The 15,734-nt window shown below is 36.8% G+C and overlaps 1 protein-coding gene across 3 annotated transcripts; it reads left to right on the top strand.

The window, feature by feature from the left end:
• The first annotated feature begins 1,157 nt into the window (after nucleotides 1–1,157).
• Nucleotides 1,158–15,551, top strand: mapk14a (mitogen-activated protein kinase 14a). Of its 3 annotated transcripts, none has more exons than XM_030138234.1 (12): nucleotides 1,158–1,548; nucleotides 4,569–4,698; nucleotides 4,825–4,883; nucleotides 7,442–7,553; nucleotides 7,665–7,694; nucleotides 8,600–8,647; nucleotides 8,765–8,879; nucleotides 8,989–9,060; nucleotides 10,836–10,915; nucleotides 13,729–13,807; nucleotides 14,035–14,208; nucleotides 14,520–15,551. In XM_030138234.1, exons 1-12 carry the CDS (start codon nucleotides 1,430–1,432, stop codon nucleotides 14,579–14,581), a joined length of 1,080 nt encoding a protein of 359 aa, XP_029994094.1. In that variant the 5' UTR covers nucleotides 1,158–1,429; the 3' UTR covers nucleotides 14,582–15,551. The 3 variants fall into 3 exon arrangements, with proteins under 3 accessions (XP_029994094.1, XP_029994095.1, XP_029994092.1); XM_030138232.1 differs by lacking the exon at nucleotides 10,836–10,915 and adding an exon at nucleotides 10,353–10,432 and having other exon boundaries at nucleotides 1,159–1,548; XM_030138235.1 differs by lacking the exons at nucleotides 10,836–10,915; nucleotides 14,035–14,208; nucleotides 14,520–15,551 and adding exons at nucleotides 10,353–10,432; nucleotides 13,895–13,997 and having other exon boundaries at nucleotides 13,729–13,854.
• The last annotated feature ends 183 nt before the right edge of the window (nucleotides 15,552–15,734 follow it).

The raw sequence follows: 15,734 nt of genomic DNA, 5'->3' as shown, positions 1-15,734 counted from the left end.
GCTTTTATTACTTGACATAATATTAAACAGAGTCTAAAATCAAATGGATGCAATGTTTTCTTCAATTTTACATTACAGAGGAGACAAAGCTGAGAGAAGATGTAATAAAAGTGAAAATAAAAAGTCATTTTGCTCTAAAACTGCTCTAAAGCTTTCTTGACTGCATTTTTTGAAGAAATATGCGCTTCAAAGCAACTACATTTTAACAGTTATAATAATACAGTTTTTCCACTAGAAAAATATGAAGAGTAGTTAGAATGAGTTGTATATAATACATTTATACTTTGTATAGAAAAAGTTTAAAACATTTTAATTTCTAGATGCATCATGAGGTCTGCATATATATATAAAACAATGACCTAAAACAGTCTGAAATCAGCATGATTTTCCTTTTCATTATGATATTTAGAGGACTAAAGCGTTTTCATATATCACTTAGCTAACTAAGAGAACATCAAAGGAAAAAAGAAACAAAATGCATTGATCAAGTACAGTGTGCAATACTTCTCTCACAAAATAATTTAAAATAATAACAATCCGAAATTGAAAATAGGTAAAGGGAAAAAATAGTGAATAGAAAATAGTGGATTAAATGCTGCAAAACTTGTATTTTCCTGTTGATATTAATTGTACACTTTTACAAAATTAAAGCAAAAATATACACAATATATCATGTAAATTAACCCAAGATATCCAAATAATAATAATAAGCAGAAGAAGAACAATAAACAAAACTGTAATTTAAGAAGCTGGGATAACATAATTTTATCATTTGTTCTTGAAAAATTCCTCCAACCAGTTAAGTGATGATCAAAATGTAACATTTGACATCTAATTAATTACATGAATAATGACTGCAGATAATACTAAGTGCATTTTTTCCCCATGTATGTTCATGGATAGTTATTTATTTTTTGAGAGTTTGCTGCATATATTTTACAGTTTATTTAGTGGTTATTCTTGTTTTTCCATCACTTAATAGTTACATTATGATCTAAGGTAATATGAACATATTATGAATTGTCTATTTTATTTTTATTTATGTCAGATAAAACTGTAGTAGCTCGAGTTTCGGGTTTGGTTTCTGTTCTCACTGTTTCTCGGGTTTTTTTCCTCTCTCTCTCTCTCGCGATACTTTACGAGGTCCTGTAAGCAGCAGGGTGAAATCTCGGGAGTTGTCTGAATGCAGACGCACAGTGCGATAAGTCGCGTGAACAGTTAAAAACGTGCATAGAGTCGGCGGCGATATTGCAGCATTTCGTGAAGTTAGGAAGTCGGTGACATTAAGTTGTTAAAAGTTACCTAACAACGAGAAACCTTTCATTTAGGGGGTGTTTTTGTAAGTTGGGTAAAGTTGAAGTCGGGCTGCTGCTCGGACTTCCTCCCCTCGGAGCGCAGAGTCAGGTCGGTGGTCGGCAGTTCTGCAGAAATGTCGCAGAAAGACAGACCCACATTTTATCGGCAGGAAGTTAATAAGACGATATGGGAAGTTCCAGACAGGTACCAAAACCTATCTCCGGTCGGCTCCGGCGCCTACGGATCCGTGTGGTAAGTGGTTTAGTTAAGTTTGTGTAGCCTTGTCACCTAACTTAACCCCATTCATTCAGACGAGGCCTGCGCTGCAGATGCTAAAGTTGAGTTAGCCTGTCCAAGTTGTTGGCTAGCAAGGTGGAGCCACAGTAAGTCTGAAACAAAAACCTATTCACTTCTATCTATCACGTGTTGTCTAACTACCTGTTAAACCTGTACAACTTCTTACATGTTGACTCTAACTTTGGAAAACTGCGCAGTCATTAAAGTCTATTGTTTCGAGGAACGTTAGGACAGAGTTCATCCTTGCAGACAGTGTTTGTTAGTTAGCACAAATAATATCACATTTTAGTATCACATCCTCTTTGTAGTCGTCATTTTATTGTCATCTGGTTAGATTTAGGTTATGCAACCGATGAAAAGTCGTACCAACAAGTGATTAGGTTTCCCTCTTGCTTAATTAAATTAGACTATTTTTAGTTCAAGTTGTTGATGTTTTAGTTCAAGTAGTTCATTTTGCTTTCACAGGTAACAGGGAAAACTTCTATTCCTTTGATTTGAGACAATGCAAATTCCAAAATTCCATGGTATTACTGAACATTTGTGGGCAGGGCATTTGAAGTGTTGCAGGGTCGTTTCTCTTGGTGTGGGCATCTTTATAAAATCTGTTGAAGTGGAATTCCCTAATGCTTAGTGCCAGCAGGTTAAGCTTTCATTGCCTTGATCTGGTGATTAAACAGTTTGTGTACATGCTATCTAGGACACAACGTTGTTGTCCTACACTTGGCCCAGTGGGCAGATGTTTGTTTTGCAAATGGAAAGGGACAGCTGTGCTGTTGCTGGGCAATGGGATAATCTGTTGCTGGTCAGATTACTGTCAACTCACTAGTGCGTGGACCATGATTGTTTTTTTTATCTCTTGAAACAGCACATGGATTCATTTTGGCAGTGTTTACATGATGGACTCTGCCCCAAGTTTACTGTGATAAGTTTATTAACAAAGCCTTTAATTGGTTGCACTAAATTGTTTATGAAAAGAGGTGATGACATGCACATCCAGTCACGGAAAGGTGTGCAGGGTCCCAAAAGAACAGTGGATGAAAGAATAATTTTTTGGGAGCTCACAGGTTGTGCGGATCTTATCTGATTCTTTCATGCACTAAATTATTTCTCATTTCTCAAAGGACACACAACTGAATATCATCCGTGTATCAAACCCTTTAACATCAACCATAAACCTGTTCAGTGTTTGTTCACTGTAATCTTTGACTTTCACTGGGCAGTTTGACACATGTAGGTTTTTCTTACATTGTTTTGCTAAATGGAAATTGTTTGTCTATTCTCCCAAAAATGTATTTAATTGTAGGCCTATTTTAAGTGGCATCACAAAAATTTTGGAGCCAATCATGATCTACTATGCGACTTTTATATATATGATGGGAAATTTTAAGAATGAAAGTAGATTTTAGTTGTAGATAAGCTTAAAAAAGTAACAGTATTTCGTTCAAATTCAGAAGATGTCAGTGATGGTGTTGGACAGGATTTCAGTTCACCTTTTTTTTGTTTGTTTGTTTGTTTTTGTTTGTTGATTTTTTTTTTTTTAATCCTCCTTTTAATCCTCCTTAAAGTCAATTTATCACTCAGTGAAATTTTTTTTAATACCTCCTTACATAATCGAAAAGGAGGGCTATAATCTTTTTAATTGGTCTCCTATATCAGCAAATATGGTAGCTGTGTGTTTTTAACCTGACCCTTGTGCATCTATTTTTGTATTTGGTCTTTAATAAAAATAAATATTGATATAAACTGATATGCATGGAAAATATTAGATATTGTACTAATTTATAGCTGCAAGTAGGCTGTCATGACAAGGAAGTTTTGATGATGTCATCTGCAGTTATGATTTATCATTTCCTTTTGCTGTTCATTTTATGCAACATAGCCTAACAATAGTTTATATATACACATACAGTCAACCCAGTAAAGAAGAACTATTGGCATTGAAGGCTATTTTTGTTAGATGTTTGGCTTGTGTAAAAAAAAAAAAAAATTGTACAGGATTGATATGACATAAATAAAGAGTTAAATATGCAAAACTATTGCTGTAATAGAAAGAAGAAAAAAATCATTGATAATGACAAGCACTAATAGAAGTGTAGGGTGTCAAGTTGAAAAGGACACAGTGAGATGACATTAAAAACACTCCAGTCAAACCTCAAATGATAGAAGATTGGGTACGAGTTATGACATTTCTTTTTTCATTATTGTCATAATTTCTACATAAATTTCTACACAAGTATGTGCAGGCACTTATCTCAATTATGCAAAATAATGTACAAATTGTGACCGGCCTAGCTGCATCACCTAATCAGAGTGTGTTTTTTTTAGGTCCCATCAGTCATCACAGGTGATTTTCCTCAATTTTTGACTATAGATCGGAGAGCTGAGCTGGAGAAAGTGATGGGTTTGGGTCAAAGACAGTAAGCTTTTAGAGAGCAGGACCGACAGCAGGCCAGGCTGTTCCTAATCTGCTGAGAGCTGACATTTTCTGCTGACATCGCCCTTTTCCTCAGCCTTCAGCAGCTCTTACTCTGCCCAGTTTGGTTTCTAGAGCAGACTCAGCCCATTTTGACCATCTGAAGCAGAGCTTTGCTTTTCCTAAAATGAGAAGTTGGCTTTTCTGAAATTCACTGCTTGGTCAGCATTTTGATAACACTGACATTTATGAACGGCACGTGGAAATAAAGAGAAGAAGTTTTCATGTATTTTATTTGATGATGTTTGAGGCTTGAATCACTGCCCTTCAAGGTCCTTTATTTTAGTTTATTTTACACAACTTTGCATTTTGAGTGGATGTGAAATATTCTAGTTGTAGTATGCTTTGAGGGATTCTACAGTACCTTTTCTGTCTCTTGAAGTTAATACTCCATTACAAAAAACACTAAAAGCCTACTTTAAAAACAAATGTAAGCAAAACTGAAAAGGAAAATCAAAACAAAATAAATTATTCTAACCTTGTTACACTCTTCTTTTAACAGTTCTGCGTACGACCTGCAAACTGGGCTAAAGGTGGCTGTGAAAAAACTCTCTCGGCCGTTTCAGTCCATCATCCACGCTAAGAGGACATACAGAGAGCTGCGGCTGCTCAAGCACATGAAACATGAAAATGTGAGTTGACTTGTTTCTCTTCCCTGAATTGTGTGTGTTGGGTTAAAGAGTGAAACTCTTTGTTCTTCCCAACACAAGGACACATTGCTGCTTTTACAAAGCTTTTGTTTTCACTTTTGTTTGCAGGTAATTGGTCTTTTAGATGTCTTCACCCCTGCTACCAGTCTGAAGGAATTTACTGATGTGTAAGTTTAGTGCATTTCAACTAACTTCACCCAAAGGTCCTTCTCATTGTGTGTTGGCTGGGAATGGACAACCCCTGGTTTGTCTGGGAAATACCTGGAGGCAAGCCAACAGGCTGAACACGCTGGAACATTTCTTAGATTGTTCAGTCTCTCAGTTATTCACTCTCTGGCTGCTTCGACAGTGATTTCACCACCAGCTTCCTTCCCTATGTTTCCTGGTTTCAGCCTTTGTGAAATGTAGCTTCTCTGCAGACAAACAGGTAGTTATTGTTTGTTGATGTTGAAATTAGTTAGAAATGGGAAGTGCACAGGGAGACAGTGACTCGGCCGTCAGACCTAGATGCTGCCTCCCTCATAGTATGTGGAGTGTCAGATTCTCATCTTCACACGAAGTGACTTGTATCAGGTCAACTGAAATCTGTTACACTTTAATCTTAATTGAATAACTGGAACAAGATGTCTGGTCCTAATATATTTTTAACTGTATTTTGGTATGAAATATCATCTGCATTGACTCTTCTGTACTGGAACAGGCAGTGCTGTATCTGGGGACCAACTTAACCAGATGATTTGTAATACTTCAGATTCATGTCATTTAGTGTGAGAGGAAACTGATGTCTCCTAAGTCCAGAAAGAAAGATGGTGTTGATTTTAGGGCAGCTGATCTGACAGCCCCAAACTATGCAGTACCCTTTAGTTAACTGACGACAACCCCAACAATAGCAACAATTAACAAGAAAAGCACTCAGAGAGCGCAGACCAGATCAGTCGTGTGCCCCCCCCCGATCACCACCATAATTTAATCATTTGTTCCTTGTGTCAGTATCAACATTTCCTGAAATTTTCATCCAAATCCGTCTGTAACTTTTAGAGTTATCTTGCTAACAAGCAAACAAACACACAAAGCAAAGTGATCACAGTACTTCCTGGCGGAGGTAATAAAGATCACATTCATGGTCTCTGCAGGTCCTGCAGGCAAGTCAAAAACTTGCATAATTAATTTTGACCAGTTGAAAATGACTACTTTATTACCAGCTGTACCTTGTGCAAGAAGATGAATTTAGACAAAAACATCACAGTTGCACAGGATGTCAGAATAATATAAGCTGCTGTTAAAAGCCACCAGCAAACACCTGACATCATGCAGCATTGTATGTTTCACATTTGAAAGTCAAAGTCTACCAATATCAGTAGTTTATACAATATCCTGTGAGGACTAAGTCATTGGTTTCTACCTCTGTTTTCAAGTGCATATGAATGCATTATCTATACCAACAGCTGCCCACAGTCAGATCAACATTTTAATGTCATGTTAAACAGGTCTTGGTTAGCAGTTGGCACATGGTCACATATGCATAGTCATGTTGCTAAAAAGTATCTCGCGAGTGCAGTGTGTTGCACTGCCCTGTCGCTTGGCCTGCTCATATCTGCATCCATATGAACTGTCAAGACTGTAATGCATTTATCTCTGAAGTGAATTTTTTTTGTATTACCAAGCAATTTTTAGACAGCAGTCTTGCAGAAATGGAGCTCATGAAAAATAGCAGCAGAACCTTTTCCTTATACATGCAGCAGAGTTGGCTCAATTTGCTGCTGAAATGAACAGCTGTCTTTTCAAGATGTCCCACCCTCATGCAGGATCAGCACGTCATGGTGGACTGAAGGCAAGACAAGGTCACTTGTGTAGGTTGAAGACGAAGGAGAGCCATTAAAGTGGATGTGGTTGAAGTTTTAATTGAAATGACATAAAACAAAGGTCTTTGGTTGTACGCTGTCAATGTTATCAGGAAGTATGGCTTACTTTATCTGCAGTGACATGGGAAATGTTCAGAACACACGGAAATATTCTGGAAAAAATTTCAGATATGTAGGTGCTGCGTTGCTCTAAAAATACAGACTGAGTCACAGCACCATGGCAAGGCTTGTTAGAGAACCAGCCATGCTCCTGTTTCTATAGGAGAGAGGAAAACAGAGGTCACTATTTATATCCTTTTTTTCCAAGGCGGTGAACTTTGCAGTGTGTTTGTGTCTCTGTGTGCTGCTGAGAACAAGTTCAAGCATAACCAGGTGCTATTTTAAGGCCTCAGTGTCTGCGTTGTGTGAGAATAGAAGAGTATTCATGAAGCGGGAATTCGTTGAGCAGTAGACTGGCAAGGCAGCACATGGCTCTGTGTGTTTTGACTCCAAAAGTGCCACTGTAGCATCCTGTTGTTGTCTTCTTGCATAAGCACTGTTTAGGCATTTAAAACAGCCCTGGGATTAGATCAGAATTACCCACTGATGCAGCCACATTAAGCCCATTTATCTGAGTGTGTTGCTAAATGACATTCCATTTGTGAAGGGCTCGGCCTTTTAGTGCCTTTGGAGAGAAATGAAAGTGAGAAGAAGTTACCACTAAACCAGTTTAAGCTCACTTTGCCATGTGGGAAATTAGTTTCAAACAGCAAAACCCCAGGAGATTTAGAAAGAGCAAACACTGATTTATATCCACATGGCTTTATATGAAGCATTGATTATTGATGTACCGTTTGACCAGCCACTCTTTTCGTCTGTGGCAGATACCTGGTGACTCACCTAATGGGCGCTGATCTCAACAACATAGTGAAATGTCAAAAACTCACAGATGACCACGTCCAGTTCCTCATATACCAGATTCTCAGAGGGTTAAAGGTGAGGGTCATTAATCTCTCAATAATGCAGAACTTGGACTTCAGCATCAGCTTATTTCCATTTTACAACCGACGATTTTGATGTTGTAAATGTTCTTCTGTCTCTTTGCAGTACATCCATTCAGCCGACATAATTCACAGAGTAAGTGTTTGATTTTTGTCTGTTGTGGAGCAGAGCTATTATTTTTTTTTAGTTATTTTTGTGTTTCTATTTTTGTTTAGTTTTTCAGTTTGTTTTGTTTCGGTTGGTAAAAGAAAGCATATGAAATATTATTTTTATTTTGAGTAATTCGTTTTTCTTTTAGTGTTTTTCAGATGCTTATGAGGAAAGCTTTCATAAACTCTAAAATGCAGATTGGAATGGGGCATTACAGTAAATATGGTGTAGAGATGAAAAACTTCCCCATACAGAATAGAATTACTTTATTGTAAGCCCGCAGGCAGAAGACAAAAATTACTGTACCTCTCTGTTTGCATTAAAAACACGGACACTCAGACATAAAAGAAAGGACAATAAATAAAACCTATAAAAATATGAAATACAAAAATAGAATAAAAGAGACAAGTTCTGTTGTGCATTTTATTTTGTAGACTACACCATGAACCAGTAATGGAGGACAGCAGAAACTAAACTGATTTTACCTGCACTAATGTGTTTCTTTTAGTGTGTAACCATGTTCACTGTGGTGTGTGTTAATATAATTTTTTTATGTGCAATAATTTAACTCAGTTGAGAGTTTTTTTTCTGTGGTATCCTCTGATGCAGAGCAGTGTGTTCTTAACCCAAATTGAAAAATAAAACTGGGTCAAGGTTTATGACATCTCATATGCAAACATGGAGAGAAGTTATAAACAGGAACTTTATTTTAGGTGACGTAATGCTGTCATTAAAATTAACAAAGCAGACACAGTAGTTTTCCCATTCATGATAAACAGAAATATGAAGTAAGCTACAAAATAACACTACAAACATGTAACAGCAGTTAAAGACCAACAATCAGGTCATGATTTGAACTGATATTACAGTCATTAATTCCTCACTTGTAGGATTTGAAGCCCGGTAACCTGGCTGTGAATGAAGACTGTGAACTGAAGGTCAGTGAACCACTGTTCTCATAATTACTATCAAAATATTGATTTACCTTGACTCTGCTGCAAACATGGTTTTAATCCAAATAATGCTGCTTTTTTCCCTTCTTGAATTGGCTTCAGATCTTGGACTTTGGTTTGGCGCGGCACACTGACGATGAGATGACTGGTTATGTGGCCACTCGTTGGTACCGTGCCCCAGAGATCATGTTGAACTGGATGCATTACAACATGACAGGTAGACGCCATGAAAAAGCTCTGCTCTGACTCTTCATCTTTTTCAACATTTTTTTTAATTTTTTTTTTTATAGAAAACTGACTTTAACCTTGTTTTTCTATGTTTTTAGTGGACATTTGGTCAGTGGGGTGTATAATGGCAGAGCTCCTGACTGGAAAGACGCTCTTTCCTGGTTCTGACCGTATCCTTTTCCTTTGAGTTCCCGTAAATACAGCGCCTCTGCCCAAGCTGGTGAGGCTCTGATTCAGCATTTGCTTCACAAATCACTTCTTGTAAACACTCATTGATGTTGTTTTGGAAGTGCTGATTTATAAGTATTCTAAGTACCTCAGATTTACACATAATATTCCCATTTTATGCACCTTTATAGTTCACTACATCTCAGACACAAATACCTGCTTTTTTTTTTTTTTTTTTTTTTTAGTCCTGCTAAATTTGTCTGACGGCTTTACCTACTTTTCCATCCCAATTTTCTCTGCCTTCTTAAGCTAAATAAACTCTTTTAAATCCTCTTGGATACACTGAAAAATGGATCATCACAAAGCTGAAAACAGGCCTGTTTTTATGAGCTCATGAAAGGGTGACTTTATAGAGGAATGTGAATCTCAGTAGGAGAGTGATCCTGTTAATATGTGATGATCTTATAGAAAATACAGCATTTCAGTGTATTAAATTGCAGTATATAAAGGGTTCAAATGAGTTCAACCTTATGCAATTGGAGTAGTGAAATGTTTTTTACACATTAATACAACAGTAAAATAAATGTAGAAACAACATATCTAATAGTGAAACACTAACAGCGAGTATTTTACTGCACAGTGACTGCTTTCACTGTTCATACTTAAACTACACTTTGCTGTTGGTACTTTAACTTAAAAGGTTTTGAATGCAGAGCTTGTGGTTGATGCTGTTTTCAGTGCGATTTTAATGCTTTTTCTTACAGGATGTGAACTTCTGCCTCAACTGCCTGAAGGTGTTCTTTTCTGTCATCCTGTAAAAACCTGCTTTTCTTCTTTTGTTTTCTGACATGACACTGCCTTAAGCGTTTTTAATTAAAAATGTAATGCAGATGGTATCTCCACTCCCTTCTGACTTGGCACATACACCCTTTACCTAACTGTTTCCACTTGTATACTTCAGTTCTTCCTGTGCTGCTGGTATGTATTTTGGGCTTTGGTCCATTTTTCTGTGAGCACCATAGCCAGTATTTTTTGCATTTTCACAAACCTGCAGTGTCTGTGCTTATAATTGTGTATATCTTTCTTTCCTTGCCAGTATTTTCAAACTAATGGATGAATTATAAGTATACAGCAGCTGTCCCCTTTTCTCAGTGCAGACGGAAGTGCAGTAAAATGTAATATCACTGATTGTTTCCAAGTGAATTAAGTTTCACAAGGCAGACGGAGACTAACAGATCAGATTACAAGTCTTTCCCTGTTCAACGCCTGGTCTTCCTTTACCATGTGCTGGTAGACATTGATCAGTTGAGGCTAATCATGCGCCTCGTTGGAACGCCGGGGCCTGAATTCTTGATGAAACTATCTTCAGAGTCTGTGAGTTCACAAAACCGTATGCAAGTTTTTTTTTTTTCTAACCAGTTTCTTCTGCACCTGCTGTGTTGTGATGGTGTGATTGTCAGAATGATTTATCTTGATGATTTTGCAGTATCACCTATGACATGTTTACTGTGCAGATGACAATCATGTTTGAGTTGATTAATAATGACAGAGGTGATTGATCTGTGTTGTTTGAAGCATTTGGTGTGTTGTTTTCCCTAGTTCTATCTCGTATCATCTGACAGTCGCTGTCTGCATTTTTCATCCCAAAAGCTTAACAATGGCTTTTTTTCACCTGTTAAAAAAAACACCTAGAAATCAGCAGCGCACTCACATTTAACAGCAGCTTCTTAACAAACTCTGCTCTGGCACTTTACTCCCCTTGACACAAGCTTCATAGACATAAACCAGCTACAGCAGATAATGCGTCTGACAGGAACACCCCCAGCGACTCTAATAAACAGGATGCCCAGTCATGAGGTGAGCCCGATCCGAAGTTCTGAACAGTCAAACTGAATGGTAGAATTGACAGATCTACCTACTTGGCTTTGGGTTGATGAGTTTTGCACTTAACCCAAAAAGACCTAGTGCTACTTTTGTGGCAGTTCCCAAATCAATTATTCTCTATATTTACCCTTTCATAAGTGATTTATGACTAGTTATTGTAATTTTATCTTTATTTTGCGTTTCTTCAGTGAAAATCAGATATTTTCATATATTCAACTCACTGATCATGTAGATGTTGATAGAAGCTCAGAGTAAATTCAAAGGTTTTTGTATCAGAAAGAGAAAAAAACTGAAGGAAAAGTTACTTTTTCAGCGAAATATATAATTAATTGAACATAAACCAGGTATCTCCATCCACTGTTACTGATCAGATTCCATGAGTTTTACTGGTGAATCAATGTTGTAGAAGATGACTGTTTCCATGGTAACTATGGAGCCTCTGACCATCCAAATGGGTCATATCTGATGACCATGAAAAGATGACAAACTGATTTTTACAGCAATTATTTACATGTATTAATAGAATTAGTATATCAACAAGTATTAAACAGTTTAGATCAGTAGATGGTTTTGGTGGCTGGTGGATGTTTTGGTCTTTGTTTTGAAATTGCAAAACATCATAGTTAAGTGTGGAAACCTCTTAATTCAAAGAAGTGCAAGATGCAGACTTCTGCAAGCACCTACATAAAATGTTAGTCGAAATTTTTTATTCTCCTGTCTAAAAACATGGATACCGTTAATCTAAAAATGTGATTATTGGATCTGAAATTCAGTTATCCCCAAAACACAAAACACCAGTACTGCCACATTTAGGAATAAATAGAGGTGTTGGATAATATGAACTGGACAAGACACAGGCTTTATGTTAAATCTGCCCCAGAGACATGAAATACTTTGATATAATCAACATGAACAATCAAATTACAGTCATAGTTTTCATCCTGAACTAACATCTGCAGCCAGAAGAATAGGTGTTCATGTGACTCAATGAAGATTCACACCTCTAATTGCTATTATAGTAATATTTGAATTATCGTTTACCTGATAGATTAGAAGTTATGGTTAAATACCCTTACTTCAAGGACAGCGGAATCAGTAGTTTTTCAACCCCCTTTTGTCAAGTGGGATTAAATAAGCAAACATGGGGCTGATAGTGGGATTTTAAGAGATTTTATTCCAATTTAATCGGAGTAATTGCATGGTGCCGGACACGCTTGCTGCTTGTGAATTGAATAATAATTGCCTTGAGGGTCTCTGAGCTGATGTGGAACCAGCGTTTATATGCTTCATTTCATTTAGTTTGTGTTTAACTCTTTCCTTTGAGGAGGACACATTAGTCTGGTGATATTCTGTTTTTATCAATGTTAACAAATTCAAACCAATGATAACTGATGTTTTAAACCTATGCTTGTTTTACTGAGAGTTTGACATGTACATGAGCCACATTCCTGTATTGGATAACACATTGCTTCATTACAATGAACTTAGGCCTCTGAGTTTATTTTAAGTCGAACCCATGAAACACCACCCTGCTGCTGTAAACTTATACAACTTATCAACTTGTATGTTGAAGCGTTCTGTGAAAAATTGGCAAATGTAGACTCTATGGGCCACTGTACCCATCTGTTTTTGGCAGTTATCATTTCCTTATGAAACTGTATAATTTTATTTAATAGACTTGGGAATAAAAATACAGAATATCATCAGCACTTAATGGACCTCGTGGATAATAACTTTGCTTATGTGTGTCAACAGTCTCTACTAACATTCTCTGTCGTCTACACTTCCTTTAATGATTTTCCTTCTTGTTTTTTGATACCTTCCTCAAACTTTCATCCTGTCTGAGTAATTTGCATGTTTTTATAATGATAAAATTTAGACTGTAAACTAAACTTTTCCATCATACCAGTAGGGTTCTCATTTGTCTTTGTCTTTATTATGATATCCTTATGTCTTACCATTCAGTCTCTCACTCACATCTGTTAACAGAATAATTTCAAAGGTCTCAGGGCTCGAGTTGTTTTTTTTTTTGTTTTTTTTCTAGGTCAAATCATCTATGAAATATTATACCATTAAAGACACAAATTCGGAAGCTGATAATTGACTAAATCTGTTTGCAGGGTTAGGTGGTTGATGTAAAAGAGAGCAGCAGCACAATTATGTTTTCCCAGCAGCTCCTATTCTGATAACAGCTACTGTTGCTAGGCAACTTGCTAGACCTGTCAGTCACTTTTTTGCCACAAGCTACACATGGCTATCTATGCTGCTACATATGCTCAGGCAATCAGTGTGGCAGACTAAAAAAGTAAATTGAAACTTCAAGTGGCTGAATTAAGATTTATCATTAAATGTTTTGTTTGTTTTGTTGTAATTTGTCAGATTTATAAGTGATACCTCAGTTAAGCAGCTGTGGGTGTCTGCCACTGTTGGTCACAGTGCTGTTTACTGCAGTGTCCAGTGTATTCATGCTGCAGCAGACTCTCCAACCTTTGCATGTTGGGACATAAAATACAGCTGCTCTTTCCCAATGAAAACATAAGCCTTAGTTTGCTGCAGAGGGATGATAAATGAGACTGACATGTTCTTTACATTCATGCTTATGGGATAAGCTTACAGCTGCACAGAGAAATCTATTTGCTAAGAAGAACTGAAACAGTGAGGGCAGCTAAATGGAACACAGTAGCGTAAAATAACATGCGAGTGTTATGAAACAGGCGGGTCTGAATTTGGGTCACATGTGCTGCTTGAAGGGGTTGATGTTTGAGCTATCGTATGTATTTTCCCAGGCCAAGAACTACGTCATGTCCTTGCCACAAATGCCCAAGAGGGATTTTGCACATGTGTTCATCGGTGCCAACCCTCAAGGTAAGACCTGTAAAAATACAATTTTTCAACAGTGTATTGTTGAAATAATGCAAGCCCCATCATCTACAGTTAATTTTTACATTTCTTAAAAGGATAACATGAACATATTCTATATTGTCTGTGTGACTAAGGTGTCAGCGCTTAAATATGAGACTAATTGTGATAGAACTGATTTATGCATCTCTGGATTGTTTGAGGTTCAGCTCTGTTTACTCTGTTTTGTAAAGCTGTGGACCTTCTGGAGAAAATGCTGGTTCTGGACACAGACAAGCGGTTAACAGCAGCCAAGGCTCTGAGCCACCCGTACTTTGCTCAGTACCACGACCCAGATGATGAGCCTGAGGCTGAACCATATGACCAGAGCTTTGAAAGCCGAGAGCTGGACATCGAAGAGTGGAAACGTATGTTACCATACATCATAAACTAAATGCATTACAGTGGAACCATAATCTCAAATGGCTTAAAGCAATAATACTGGTTCAAAATTAGTATTGCGCTTAAAAAAATACCAATTATCTAACGATGTGCCAGTCACAGTTAGCCTTATGTTTGGACTTCTTGAAAAATACACGATTTTAACTTGTGAACTGTTCAGGAACATTTTGCAAAACATTACCAAAGCACACGATTTGAAATACAGTCACTCATTTCCCTGTTTTTAGTTCAGCCCACCATACTGACAGTATTCTACTAACTTTCTTATTTCCTGCAGGACTAACATATGAGGAGGTGATTAGTTTTGAGCCACCCGTCTTGGAGGATGACATGGAATAATGAGCCTTGTCTGCTCTCTGATCCCAGCATCCAGCTTTGTGTAACAACAGAGAAGATATGCATTACTGTTATGCAAACCTGCATCAGAGTGCCTGCCATATGTTGTCTTTATTACATGAGAAGACATGATTTGCTCTTGTAAAGGGATCATAACCAGTAAGGGAAAAGGAAGACCAATGATCATTATTATTTATGAACCACTATGTTGATGGTCTGCTGCTGGAAATCATCACTTCTGGCCAATAGCTGAAATAATTTTATATTCTTATTGTTTTTCCTTTTTTGACTCATCACTGTGACACTCAAATGAAATGCTGAACCATCTGGACCTTATAGCTGTGCTATTAACTGTTTTTAAATGTTCTGTTGAGTAATTTATGAATAAGCTTTTATGCAAGCACGGCACTGTGTCACATGTTTTTTTCACTTTTAAGTGTGAATTTTACAGTGACATTTAGTGCTCACACAGTAAGTTAAATATTTTCTAAAGCAGCCCTTTTTTAGATTTAACTTTAAAGTTGGAAAACCATAAGTGAATAAAATGAAAGCCCTGGGATTCCTCTAACACATATCTGAGCCTCTGCTGTTGAAGTACAGAACTATTTTTACACCGTACCACAAAATGGATCACAGTTATATGTAGGTACAGGATCTATGCTTAAATGTACATATCTGCCTTTTTTTTTTTAATGTCGAAGTTATGTTATTAAAATCACTTTTAGCATGTACATCATTTATGGATTTTGTGTGTGTCTGCGAGAGTGTGTTTTACAGGAGTTTTAAGTGTTGTGTTTAAAGACTTCTAATAGAAATTCTTAAAGTTGTGAAAGAAGGATTTCAAATGTATTTATACTTTGAGGTGGTATTTATAAGCAACAATTGAATGATCCTTTAAACTATTTTCAGTCCAGCAGAATATTTACTATCTTTAGTCCTTTGTGTAACAAAATAAAGACTTATTTTTAAGAGATCCATGTTTTGTCATTTGGTTCTACAGCATGTTGCACTTTATTCTTTAAAAAAAATAAAATTTGTAAACAATCACCACTTATTTGTAATTTTTTAAATAAATCACAAAGCTTATAATGGATGGTACTCTAAACTGGGTATTTGGGTTAGGGTTGATAATGCAATGCTCAATGTTTTTCAGCAA

Source organism: Sphaeramia orbicularis, chromosome 7 (genome assembly GCF_902148855.1).
Source record: "Sphaeramia orbicularis chromosome 7, fSphaOr1.1, whole genome shotgun sequence".
NCBI lineage: Eukaryota > Metazoa > Chordata > Actinopteri > Kurtiformes > Apogonidae > Sphaeramia > Sphaeramia orbicularis.
Note: the sequence above shows the minus strand (reverse complement) of the source record. Positions and strands in the feature narration are given on the sequence as shown.